Below are 14311 nucleotides of genomic sequence, written 5' to 3' on the forward strand. Positions count from 1 at the left end.
GATGCTAGATATAGTCTTTGAGACGCAGCATCCCAGAGTAGAAGATCATCCCTGGAGACAAAAGACTTTGATAAATGACTGTTGTATACACGTAGTCATTATAATTTTTGTCTTTCTAACCCCTATCTACTTTTTAGCCTGCCAGCTATGGATAATACTGAAGACTTTTGTGGTAGTTGTAGGCTTCCAAATTCAGTTCTTGATATCCTTCCTGTTGTTCTGTAAATTTTTCAACTGTGATTTGGCTTAGTAGCCATCCTTTATTCCTTCTGTCCTTTCAATCTCTTACCTCATCATTACACAAATATTTCTAATTTTCATATATATATATATGTGTGTATATATATATATATACATATATATATATATATATATATCATATCGATCCCAGTTCCCTCTCCCTCTCTCCTCCCTTTCCTCTCTCCCTCTTTCACTCTCTCCCCCCTCACATGTGTTCTGATCTCCCGACCACCCTTCCCTACCATGCCCCTCCCACTCCACATGTAGGGTGATGCCATCCAGGAGGGGTCATCTAAATCTGTCAAGTCATTTGATGTAGGGACTAGGACTTCTCTCCTGTCTCTAGGTTAAGGGAGTATCCCTCCATGGGGCATGTGCCTGCAAGGTCCTTTAGTGCACCAGGAATACATCCTGGTTCCACTGTCTTCTAACTTGTACCTACCCTCACAATTCTCTTTCCTGGCCTCTTTAAGTCCCCATCATTTCTCATCACCCCTCCATTGCCTGTGCACTGTTAAATAGCTTGTGAAGAACTTAGACATTGGATCAGGTCTTTTTCCTGTCATGAACCGTTACCTCCCTTGTTTCCCGGTTGCTGTGCTTAGCCACATGCCTTTTGAGATCTCTGAATGAGCCTAGGCTATATAGCCACTGCCACACCCATACCTCCCATCATTTTTAAGGCAGTAGATGTAAATTTCCTCCTGCTCTGAAAGTCTGTGACAAGTCCTCTTAGCCAGTATTGACAAAGGTCTTGGGCAGGAAGGAAAATAGGTAATTATCTCTTCTAGTATGCAAGCATTTGGATTTGGGTTGGCATGTCCACTTTTTAACACCAGGGGGAGCATCATGGTAAACTGAACTCAGTAAAGGGTTCTTTAGACTCCTGCTTTACAAATCCACCATAATCATTTTCTTGATGTAATGGATCCTGGGTCCCAAGTTTCCTCAACGTTTTCATGTAGTACTGAAGTGTTAGTTTATAAACCAAGGACTTGCTGTTTTTACTCAATATTTAAGTTGCAAGTTTACAGCACCATAGCCTCAGTCTCTCTGGCCTTTATTTCAAATAACACATCCTGCATTTTTATGAAGCAAATGGAAGTTTAACAAATGCTTCAGTCCTTTGCCTCCTATGTTCTTAGTCTCAATCCAGGAAGGAATTCCATATCTGGTGCCACAGCAGGCTGGTGAGTACCAGTAACTGTTAATCTTCTAGTAACACTACAAGTAATTTTAAAACTCAATGTTAAAAAAAAAATGTATGGAAGAATCCCTTTTCAATAAAAGAAATAGTAAACATGTATATATTAAAATGTAATTTCAAATACTTTTTAACATGTGGCTCTAACTACAGAAGTAATAAAATGTTGGTTTTTTTAGGGTTTGTTAGTTTCTTAGTAGCTATTGAGAATGACACATAAGAAATTTCTTCATGTTATGAATCTTTTCTTCAAGATCCTACTTTAATTCAGCCCCTTCCTTTCATCTTTTCCTCAGAATTCTCATGCAGTTTCTAAAACTTCCTGTGTTCAGTATATTCAAACTTGGATTTATTCTCCTTGCTATCTCCTCCTACCATGAGCATGAACTTTCTTCTGTATTCCCCATGTGTTGGAACAGGATCAATACAGTCACAGCAACACTACACATCTTTCCAGCTATAGTTAGTATCCCTTTATGAGTTCACAGCTTTCCTAGATTACACAAGGAAAACTTGTCTCAATATCAGTCTGTTGAACAATATCCAAATCATCTATGTCTATCATCTATTTTCTATACATTCATCTATCAACCTGTCATCAACCTATCTATCTTCTGTTTACCATCTATCAATCAATCTATCTATCTATCATCTATCACCCATCTATCTATCTAGCTATCTATCACCTATCTATCTATAATATGTAGTCTACCTATTTATAGTTCCATGTATCTACCAAGTCTTTGAATCTTTTATTTTATTGTTTTTAACATTTCCTTTATTTTCATTCCACTACTTTTACTTTGATTCATTATCTATATAGAATTATCAGAATATTTCTCTTGAAATCAAAATCTAATTATATTTGAGATTCCCTGGTATTTTCAATTACCAACATGGTGCAGCTCAGCTCTGTGTTGTCATAGCATGGAAGCTCTTTATGTGTGCCTCTTGGATTCCTCTGCAACCTCACTCCATGCCACCTTTCCAGTCCCCATTCTAACCAGGCTGACTTCCATAAATCTACCATTCTTTTCATAAAGTTCTCTTCTGAAGAGCCATTTCTCTGAGGATTTACTGGCATGCCATCTCTACCATAAAGCTCAATTTCTTCACAGAGAGTGAGTCTTTCTCACATGTATTTGCATTTGTCTTTATTAGTAAGAGACTCACATTGTAGCCAGGCTGGCCTTCAACTCTTCATTTCCCTGCTTCAGTATCCTCAGTTCACTTGTGTTTCTTGGCCTGCTCCATGAAAGACGTTGTATCAGGCATTGGAGAAGAGCAGGCAGAGATTATTGTGCCTAAGGTGGAAAACTGTGTGGAGAGAGAGCCTGTGCTGGCTGTACCTCTGTGCCTTTTCCCTTGCTGCTTCCTCAGCATTTGACAATCACATATTTCTACCATCTTATTATAGTGAAGCCACTGCCTTTTCCTAGATTGTAACCCTCTTAAAAATCATAGGTACAAAGATGGCTTTGTATCCACTAATGAGTGGCCCTCATAGATAGATGCCTAATGCATATTTGTTAAAGGAATGAATGCATTCTATTTTTAGTATAATATATTCAGGATAAGATAAAGTTAACTTTCAATTGTAAAGATAGGAGCTTCTTAGAGATTCTTATAATAATGATGATTAAAGACTGATTAACTGAGTACAGTTTATGTTAATATATATTTGACAATACTTACTCTCATACAATGCTTCAATTCATTTTTCTGAAATTTTGTCACTAAGAAATAATTTGTGCTTATTAAAATTTCAAAAGCTTTTTTTTCTTTTCTATTACTGGGTATTACAATTGCACTTTTAACATTAAATTCTGTAATTAAATATTTTAATTAAAACAGATAACCTTGATCTCCAAACAACATAATTTTAAATGGACAGTATTTTATAGTCCTAGAAAGGTATTCTGAGGAAGTCTGTATTTTATCTGTGTCTGAGAGACGAATGTGTTACGGTGGTTTGGGATGCTATTTGGTGATGTATATTTAACTTTTAAAATCTTAATCCCCTGACTTTTCTGGAGAACAGCTAATGGACTGTCAGTAAGTCCTTAGTAAATTTTGCTTTCGAGCCAATTACTATTGTTAAGGTCAACTTCATTAGTGAGTTTATGTTATTGATCAACCACAACTGTATATCCTGAAATGAACGTATCCAATGTCATAGCCAGCACACATCCTGGAAGAGAGAATCAGCCCAGTAGTTGATGGAGTCAAATGAGGCATTCTTTCTAGGTTATTCCACAACAGAAATTTCCAGGTATCACAGCTTCTCTGTCCTCAATGCCTCTGTTCTCAATTGGTAGGAGGTGATGAGGTAAATATTTTTTTAATATAACCTTAACTGAATTCTGAATTATAAATGAAGGATTTTTAGCAAATCCCCCATTAAGTCCTGTAAAAATTTTTCCTTTCAGAGAAGGTCACAATATACCTGTGAGGTCAGTGGACAGGGAAAGGTGTAAATTTAAAGGGCTCTGTGAGAGCAGATAATAGTTACCTTAGTATTTTGGAAGCTATGAGTTCTCCACCATGTTTGTAGAATTAATAATACTTGGCTGAGATTAAAATGTTGTGTTTTATATTAAATAACTAATTTTTTGCTCTAAATGCCCAAATCCATCTCACTCCCAGATATTGTATCACCTAAGGTAGTTCTCGCCATTCTCTCTGTCCAAACAGTCTTCATTAACCTTAACTTGGAACAGGTATGCTTTGTAGAGGGCTTTATCCTCAGAGTTGGAATAATAACTAGGGAAAAACCTTAAAATTTGACTTGTTCCTATTGAATAAAAGAAAGTATTCTTAAAAACAGTAGGAAGAAAATCGGGAAGAAAGAAACAAAGTAAGAGATATAATTTTAAAAGCCAAAAAGACCAATTCCTACGTAATTTTAAGGATATCAGAGCACATAAATGAAAGTTATGACGAAAAATTAAGCATATAGCAAAACGCCATTTTCTTGTATTTAACCTATTTGTTTCTATCTTTTGAGCAGTTCCAGCTGGCCTTGCACGTTAGGCCCTCTTTCTTCTATCTCAGAATTCTGAGATGACAGGCATTATCAGAACAGCTAACATATTATAACTTTTAAAGTAATGTAAAAATCACTTGTGATTGGTGAGGAAATTCATAGTTTCCTCTCAGTAATTGTAAAGGTATAAAGAGAAAGTGTCCAACACTCACTGTGTGGGTCACTGTGCATTAAAACTCTAGTCACCTACCAAGTTTGATGTTCTACTTTTCTGGAAGAAGTATCACCTTTTAAATATTGAATTTTATGTTTTAAGTCTGTCTTTCAACTTCCAAGGACAAAGTCAATATAGTATTTCTGATGTTTTTGCATAAAGAACATAACATATTGAAAACATTATGACCAAATGAATAGAATGCGGCCACCTTTTGGTAAGACTTTCTGTGTGTTTTCTGGCAGATATCTCCACTCAGCAATGATTATTTACCGTGATCTGAAACCCCACAATGTGTTGCTTTTCACTCTCTATCCCAATGCTGCCATCATTGCGAAGATTGCAGACTACGGGATTGCACAGTACTGCTGCAGGATGGGAATAAAGACCTCAGAGGGCACCCCAGGTAGGAGATGAAGTTCACTTTTTTTCAGTAGATAATCAGTGTCCTCAGATGTGGGGTGGGCAAGTCAAAGCAGATGTGGCCTGTCGCAGTGTGAACAGATATTTATTGCCTGGAACGTGATGGCCATTGTACCAACATTTCCATCATCCTGTTTTCTGGAAGAAGAACAACAATAAAATCAACTTGTAATTTTCTAAGCCAAAAACTAAGCTAAAAGGTGAAGGTATTTAATGCCCTTACATTTTTAAAAGCTGGGTTTCTCTAATTTCAATGCTTGTGGTTTCTTTGGTCAAAATAAATACTTTCCCTTTTATTGGCTACCTGTATTTGCAAGTAGGTGTGCATTCTCCTAAGCATGTCAGAGAATTCATTACATCTGAGTGTGGGCTGTTCAGTTACAATAGATACAGTTACTGTTTCTTTAGTTCTTGCTGCGTGCCAGGCTCCAGGGCATGTACATTTCTTATCTTCACATGAGGTCTGTAAGTTTGCTATTATTTTTCCTATTGTAAACAGGAACATTAAGGCTGAGTAAGGTTTTTATCTTACAGTAAGTAGCCAAGATGGTAGCTCAATCAATTCAGTGAAATACAAAGTAGCTGACTTTGGATTCTTCAGCTGTCTCCTCAACCACATACTGTTTTAATGTCTGGTTGAGAAGGCTTAACTCTTCAACGTTTGCTTCTAAAGCAGAAAAGAAAAACAACAGAACTGTGCATAGCAAATATTGTTCAATCGAGGCCTGGAAAAACAATGTTTCTACCTGGGAAAACTGGACACAAAGCAATTACCTTATGTAGGAAGAGCTCATTCCTCTCATGAGAGGTCCCAAAGAGACCTGGGAGTTTAATGAAAAGGAAGGCATGACTGTGCCACAGTTGTAGCCTAGGAAAAAAAGGGTATATTGTGGATGGGAGGGTGGGGTGGGGGGAAACAGCCACAGGCATCTGGATGGGTCTAGACTGAACATGACCAGCAGAATGGACCAGGTTGCAAAAAACGAGAGAGAGGGAGGAAGAGAAGAGAGAAGGAAGAGGAGAGAGGAGCCCAAGTAGATCAAGAGAACACTCTGGAAGCAAGAGAACATATAGCCAAAAATGGCCAAGTTATATAGGAATCAGAAGCTGGGAGAAGGGAAGCAAAGACCAGACCCTGGGTTGAAGAGGTTTAGGGGAGGGAGTTGGGTAAGCAGTGCTGGGAGGAACCAGGGGTACTGAGTGAGAGTTGTCCTGGTTCTCCTTGGGACTTCACATCTCATATGACGTCCAGGTGGATTGGCCTCCTTAGCTGGGGCTTGCAGGTCTTTCTTTTCTTACTCCTGGTGGGCATCTATCATTGGAGCTTTGTGCTCGTACAGGACAGTGGTTCTCTCTGGGTTCTATCATGTGCTCTGGACTTGAGCTCCACTACCCCACCAACCCACCACTGGTCTAGACCAATCAATAGCTAATGGCAGTTCAGTTTTCCTCACACTTAGAGCTTTTAAATTTTTTCTTTATTATTTTTTATTATGATTATTATCACTAAAGCACTTCCAATAATCTCAGCCCTAAATTCTGGCCTAAATTTGAAGACAACATCTATCACAATTGCTGCTAACACCTGACCTTTCCTTATCCAACACAATGGTCTCTGGGAAAAAATAAGTTCCTTCTCATAGGGTCTGATCTGTGGTTTTCCCTTTGTTGAATTTTCCATTCATGTTAATGTAGTAATGTGCATGTAGTAATGTAGTTAATGTAGTAATGTAGTAATATCTAGTAAAAGAAAAAAATGTATTCATAAAACATTTTGTATGTGTCTGTGCAATTTGTTTTGTTTTTTTCAAGACAAGGTTTCTCTGTGTAGCTTTGGAGCCTGTCCTGAACTTGCTCTGTAGACCAGGCTGGCCTTAAACTCACATAGATCTGCCTGTCTCTGCTTCCCAATTACTGGGATTAAATATGTGCACCATTCCTGCCCAGTTTTGTGTGTGTGTGTGTGTGTGTGTGTGTGTGTGTGTGTGTGTGTGTGTGTGTATTTTATACTAACCCTGAGCACAGTACCTTCAGCCTGGGTGTTTATGTGTGGGGGACAGCTATGCCTCTACAGGACAGTGAGAAGTTCAGAGCCTTCAGTGCTGAGGCAACAAGGAAGGTTCATGCTTAGCCATTTGCTAGAATGATCCCATGTAAATCCTACTGCCTCTCCTCATTGACAATCCAATGAGTGAGATCCAAGGGAATGTTGGAAAGGACTCCAGGGCAGATCAGCTGCAAACTCAGGCAGCCTAAGACCAAGAGCAGCCCCTCCCAGCACTAGTTCAGCCCAAGGTCAAATAGAGCAACAGCTCTACAGACAGGCACAACACTGCCATGTGACATTGTCTACTTTAGGAAGAGTAAATATGGGATGGTTCCACCCTTAGTTCCACGGTGGATTTCCTGTTGAGAGTGACGATTTGTTCTGTGTTCTGTGACAGTTGCAGCATTGTCTGAAGTGAATGATGACTGATGGCTTCAAGTCTGTCAACATCTATACAAATAAAGCAGCCATTAATCAAATTAAACATTCTCTAGCTATTCACTATCATATAGTAGAGACAGGGTTCAACTTAGATGACTTTGCAGGCTCACTTGAAACTCAATGGGGATTTTCAAGAAGCATTGCAACATTATCACAGCTTTGGTAACCCCTAATTAGACATATTGCATTATGTTATTATACTCTGATCAGGTGACTAAAGATGTTGATTCTAGAATGGACATAATTGTTCCTTTCTTTTATTCTTTTAAATTCATGATCTTCTTTTCCTTCATTCTTCCCTTCCTCCCCCCTCCTTCCCTTCCTCTCTCATTCCCTATTTATCATTTCTTCTTTCTTTGTTGAGAGAATCTTTCATATCATGTAGCCCACACTGGACTGGAACTCTAGCTGTAGCTGAAGATGGCTTTGAACTTCTGATCCTTCTGCTTGAAACTCCAGTACTGGGATTACAGTTGTATGTAATACTGGAGAACACACCCAGGAATCTAAAAAATGACCTCCATCCCCTGCTTGATTATTTTCATCAATACCTGTGAAAATAAAATCCAAAATTCTGAGATAAGCCTAAATAGCATCTCCAGTGTTCTCTTGCTTTAAGATCATGTGTTTGGAAGTAATATCAGTGAATTTACTGAGAAAATAAATACACACAAACATTTAATAGTCCATATGGAAGCTTGATATAATAGATATCCAATTTAGTGTGCTGAGTGAGAAATAACAATTGGAAAATACCCTTTTAAATTTTCAGAATGTAAGCATAAAGATGGAAATTGCATTAACTTTGTAGATAGCTTGTGATTTTGAGTACTCCTGACTTTGATTGTATCTGTGGATTTAAGAAAGCATACAGCCTTGGCCCTGTTCCAAATGATGTGACAGATTTTGAAGATCTCCCATAGAAGGCCTCACCTTCCCCGAGGAGCAGAAACAGGATGGGATGTAGGTCGGTGGGGGTTAGGGAACTATCTCCTGCTAATTGTCCTCTGACCTCCAAATGCATACCATGACATCTGTCCCCCCCCAAAAACACAAATGAATAATGTGAAAAAAGGGGGGGAACCTACCATTTTTCCAGGTTGTGCTGTTTGTGAACTCTGTCTGCTGGTGATCCACACATGGATCAGATGAAATATTCCTGAGAATATCTGAAACATTGAAGGATTTGAATTATAGCTATCGTGATTTTTTTTAACACTATGCCATAGTATGTAGAATGTATTAGGACTGTGTTTATCACTCCTAATTGCATCCCATTTCATTAGCTCAGGGTATGACTGTGCTGTTACAGTTACACAGATGTGGAAGCTAACTTCTGCTCACTGTGAAAAATTTCCTCAGAAAATCTATGTTGAGTAGGAAGTGCTTTGGCTCCCAGTTGTGGAAGTTTCATTGACTCCACTGGTTTAGGCTGAAGTTAGGCGAAGTACACATGGGTGCCCATAGTAGAGGAGGCTGCTTGCTTTCTTGGCAGCCAGGAAGCAGCTGGGATGGGGGGGGGAGAGAGTTTGGGGACGTGTGTGTGTGTGTATGTGTGTGTGTGTGTGTGTGTGTGTGAGTGTGTATGTGTATGAATGTGTATGTATGTGTGTATGAGTGTGTATATGTGTGTGTGTTTGTGTGTGTGTGTATAATCTCATCTCCTCCATTCATGTCCCACCTCCTGTAGAGTCTGCCAGTTTGCAACAGTTGGTTCTATTGTAAATTTGTCAATGTATTAATCCATTGAAGTAGGAGCCCTCCTGATTCATTTACTTCCAAATACTGCTGCACTGAGGACTAGGCTGTCAAGTCAAGAACCTTTGAGGGACCATCCATGCTCAAACAATAACAACAGAAAATTACCTTTGTTTTAAAGAAATATGTAATGTTTTTAGAAATATGTATCTATAATATAGCATATAAAAATAAGTGTGATAGGGTGAATCTATAGCCCCCAATGTGGCAGGATATATCTGTAACCCCAGCACTGGAAAAGACAGACTGACACTTCTGTCCAACTGAAATAGAAAGTGAACACACACACACATACACACAAAGAGAGAGGGAAAGAGAGAGAGAGAGAGAGAGAGAGAGAGAGAGAGAGAGAGAGAGAGAGAATTTTAGGCATAAGCTTCAGAGGACTTTGACTTGTTTTAATGAATAGACCAATTAGTTGATTTTGTGGTAACAAAGATAAAAATCCAGGGTTTCCTGCATGCAGCTGTATTCTGCATCTTGCTGTATCCTACATGCAGCTGTATCCTGCATCCAGGTGTATTCTGCAAGCTGCGCAAGTGCTCTACTGCTGGACTCCGGTCATGACTCCACCTCCTTTTTTTAAAAAATAAAAATGTAGTTTTTAATTTCGTAGGAATTAAATAGAATCCTCAGTCCTGGAACTAATGAAACCACTAGATCTTAAGACATGTTAAAGTGACTTTGAACCTAGAAAATGCCTCACTCCCCACACCACATGCCTCTTTCTGTACGAATCTCTTTGCTGGTAACAGTTGTACAAAGGCATCTTGTTTCCCTGTGAGATTTTATTTCTTTGATTGTTAGCCTTTACTTAACACTTTATTTTATAGCATTTGTCCATATTGTCCTGCAGTGTATGAAATCTTTTAAGACTAAGCTATCCCTAGTAAACAAATGGACTTTGGGAGCCCATTCCACATAGAGGGATACTCCCTCAGACTAGACACATGGGGGAGGACCTGGGCCCTGCTGCACATGATATGACAGACTTTGATGATCCCCATGGAAGGCCTCACCCTCCCTGGGGAGCAGAAAGGGGATGGAATGGGGGTCGGTGGAGAGAACAGGGGAGGATGTGAGGGTGAGGGAACTGGGATTGGCATGTAAAACAAGCTTGTTTTAAATTTAAATAAAAATTATATAAAAAAAGACTAAGCTATCCTACTAGAAGTATAAGATTTTATAGTAAAGTTTAGAAGACCTGTCCTTCAAGACGAGTGGTGGCATGGCACCTGGGACAGGCTTACTGACTTTTTCCAGGTGTCTCACTGCAGTGATGACGTGGCATGACTTAGAGCTCATATCCTTAGCAGCTGGTTTAAGTGTGGGCCCTGACATGGAGCATATTTATTGCTCTGTTTCCTTTCAGGGTTCCGGGCACCTGAAGTTGCCAGAGGAAATGTCATTTATAACCAACAGGCTGATGTTTATTCATTTGGCTTACTGCTTCATGACATTTGGACAACTGGGAGTAGAATCATTGAGGGCTTGAGGTTCCCAAATGAGTTTGATGAATTAGCAATACAAGGGAAATTGCCAGGTAAGTTCTCTTTTATCTACTGGAAAGGTTTTTCCTTAATGTCAGTGTCCCCATCCACAGTTTAGTGACTTTTGCTTAATGCATAATTATTCTTAAATCTTGTGATATAATAATAAAGATCACATGGAAACGATAACTATTTTAGGCTTAATGAAATCCAAAGTGAGTATTGGTATGTTTAGTTGGTCCTGGGAAAGGGATGCTAGCATTAGAATCAGGGTGGTGACTTGTAGTTGTCGTTACAGTTGTGGGATTTCATGGTAACCTGGGATGTTCTCATTTGCTTAGAGCAAAATAATTCATATTCATGAAGAAATTTTAATTATTTATGAATGTTTTGCTATAAATATTAATGGAAATTGGGAAATGAGTATTTAATGAGAGAAGTCTTGTTTCGAATGGATGTCTCATGGCTCCAAGAAATTGTATGACCTGTTATCTGTTTTGATTATTACTTCATCTACTACAGAATTATGAGCTATTTCTAATACTTCCTTCTCCTCTAACATGTACTTCTGAGTGTGTACTCAGGGCTGCTATGGGCATTATGGCATCAACTACTCTTTGGGGACCTTTAAAAACTTGGGGGTGTGGTGATGCATACCTTTAATCACCACACTCAGGAGGCAGAGGCAGGAAGATATCTGGGAATAAGAGTCCAGCCTGCTCTAAAGAATGAGTTCCAGGACAGCCAAGTCTACACAGAAAAACCCTGTCTTTATAAACAAACAAACAAATCTCTTGGAAAAAAAAAAACCTATTGTTGTAGAACCAAACTCAGATGCTGCTTGGCTTCCTTATCTTACCTGTTAACTTCCCAGTGCAAATGTGCTGGTCTCAGTTCTGTACCCACCTGAGGAATGGCTTTCCTAGAGGAAAAATTACATGATATACACAAACCATTTGTGGAAACATGGGCTCTACCTGTCTGCTCACTATGATTATTAAAAATATTTTGTAGAGACCATTTATTATATGAGGAAAAGTGCTTTCAAAGTCTACGTATGTACAAATATCAAATGAAAATATCTTTATTTCATTTATATTCATCCATTCGTATCTCCTTTCATACCATAAAAGGTCAAGGCATCTTTTATTTGTTTGTTTTGGGGAGGTGGTGGTGAGAAGATCTTGTGTAGTTCTGGCTGATCATAACCTTGCTATGTAGCTGAGGCTAGCATTGAAATTCAGATCATCCTTCTTCCTCCTAACTGGTGGAATTACAAGCATAAAACTCTCTCGTGGCAGCTCTACTGAAGGTGAGGTTGACAAAACCAACTATGTCATAGTAAATATAGAATTATGGAAATCAGAGTTCCCATTGCATTGTTTGCTCTTATCTGTGTTGATAATAACCATATAACTTTTGATTTATTTAGTGTGCCCAAATGATCTTCTGTATGTTTCAGATCCAGTTAAAGAATATGGCTGTGCCCCATGGCCTATGGTTGAGAAGTTAATTAAAAAGTGTTTGAAAGAAAATCCTCAAGAAAGGCCCACTTCTGCCCAGGTACTCTCAGGTTAAAAAATTTTAGTATTTTGTGTTAAACATCTTATACTTGAATACACTTATATTCAGATGCATGTAATTTAAAAGTATATGCTCAAATACATAAATGAACATATATACAATAGAATTAAAATAGTAATAATGTTGTATATATTACATATCATGTTATATATTTATACTAGATAATGATAGTTATAAAAATATAATTTCTATAATCTTTTCCATTCTGGCACATACTCTAACCCTATTATCCCAGAAGTCACCATCATTGCTGATATGTACAAATGTACATATACATTATTTGTGTATGTATCTATTGTTGCTGATATGTACTGCTATACACGTGTATCTCTGAATATATATACTCCTCTATGAAATGTCTTTTTATTGATGTACCCATTTTTCCATTTAATTATTTGCCTACAAATATGTGGCTTACTTTATTGTTTCTCTTAGGGTATCTTCATAAACATGTCTCCTTTTTAATAAGGACATCTTTAGCATATTCTTGTAATTTTGTTTCTTTTCAAGTCACATTTTTTTTTTAAAGGTTTTTTTTTTTTTTTTTTTTTTTAAGATTTATTCATTTGGTATGTATACAGTGTTCTGCCTGCATGTATGCCTGTGTGCCAGAAGAGGGCACCAGATCTAATTACAGATGGTTGTGAGCCATCATGTGGTTACTGGGAATTGAACTCAGAACCTCTGGAAGAGTTATCAGTGCTCTTTAATCTTGGAGCCATCTCTCCAGCCCCTCAAGTCACATTTTAAGATATTCTTTCCCTCAAAGTTACAAAACTATTTACCTATAATTTTTTAAAAATTAAAGTCTTACCTCACTTCCATCTCCTACGGACTTGGCCTCTTGAAGAGGAACCAGGGTTTCCCTAGCAGCCCCTCTGAGCCTTTCCTTTTAGTTTATCTCCAGTCCTTTGTGTCTCCACTGATCCACAGAACCTCTATCAGGGAACCAAAGTTGCCATGCTAGGATGGGACTCAAATAAGGATCCTGTCCTCTATTCTGATCTCTCCAGATGTGCCCTAGGTCCTGCTGCAGCTTGCCTGGGGAGCCCCTACTCCATTCCTACTCCATGTCCTAGGAACTTACCTCTTAGTACCAGGACCCCTTAGTCTCCCCCAACTGCCTTGCTCAGCCTTTTCTAATAGCCCAGCACCTTTCTTTTGTGACTCCTAACAGAACTCAACCCTGTAGCAGAGATCCCCCACCAGCATATTTAACTGGAACTTGGGTCCCTCACATCTACCAGATTGGGCTAGGGCTCAGATTGGGCAACAACAACCCAAGAATGGACAATCTACCCAACGAAGATGAGCAAGTTATCTACAGCAAGAAATATCTCAATCATCCCAACTCCAGATGCCTATATCCCAGCACAAAAACAAAACAAAAAACAAAAACAAACAAATAAACAAACATGAACAACCAAAGAATTTGCCTCTTGCAGAGGCCAGCACCTCTGTTGTGTTAGGCCTGAAGAAAAGCAGTTTAGCTGAAACACAAGACAAGCACTTCAAAGTATCATTTGAATGTATGCTCAAGGACCTTAGATATGAATAAATATCTCAGTGAACACTGAAAATACAAACAGTTGAATGAAACAATGCAAAATAATTAAAGAAATGAACCTAGAATTTAACAAAGAAACAGAGCCACTAAAGAAAACCTACACACTGAAATAAGACTGGAGATGAAAAACTGAGGATGTCATATAAAAACCTCAGAGCCTTATTAATGAATTGAAGAAGCTGTTATGTTAAAAAAAAAATCCAGGTTCAAGACATTCAGGAAATCTGGAACACCAAAAAGATCAAAACTATGAACAATGATAGAGGAAGGAAAATAAACCCAGGTCAAAAACACAGAAAATATTTTTAGCAAAATCATAGAAGACAATTTCTCCAACATAAAGAGGTACAAGAAAGC

At 38.3% G+C, this 14311-nt stretch overlaps 1 protein-coding gene across 2 annotated transcripts in view; it reads left to right on the top strand.

Moving 5' to 3' along the window:
* Positions 1 to 14311, top strand: part of Lrrk2 (leucine rich repeat kinase 2) — a 148899-nt gene that overhangs the window by 115133 nt on the left and 19455 nt on the right. For both annotated transcript variants that reach the window (XM_051189698.1, XM_051189699.1), the window contains exons 41-43: positions 4890 to 5050; positions 10686 to 10856; positions 12266 to 12366. In XM_051189698.1, the coding sequence (XP_051045655.1) occupies positions 4890 to 5050; positions 10686 to 10856; positions 12266 to 12366 (433 nt within the window). The remainder of the gene's footprint in view (positions 1 to 4889; positions 5051 to 10685; positions 10857 to 12265; positions 12367 to 14311) is intronic.

Source organism: Phodopus roborovskii, unplaced genomic scaffold, assembly GCF_943737965.1.
Source record: "Phodopus roborovskii unplaced genomic scaffold, PHOROB, whole genome shotgun sequence".
Lineage (NCBI taxonomy): Eukaryota > Metazoa > Chordata > Mammalia > Rodentia > Cricetidae > Phodopus > Phodopus roborovskii.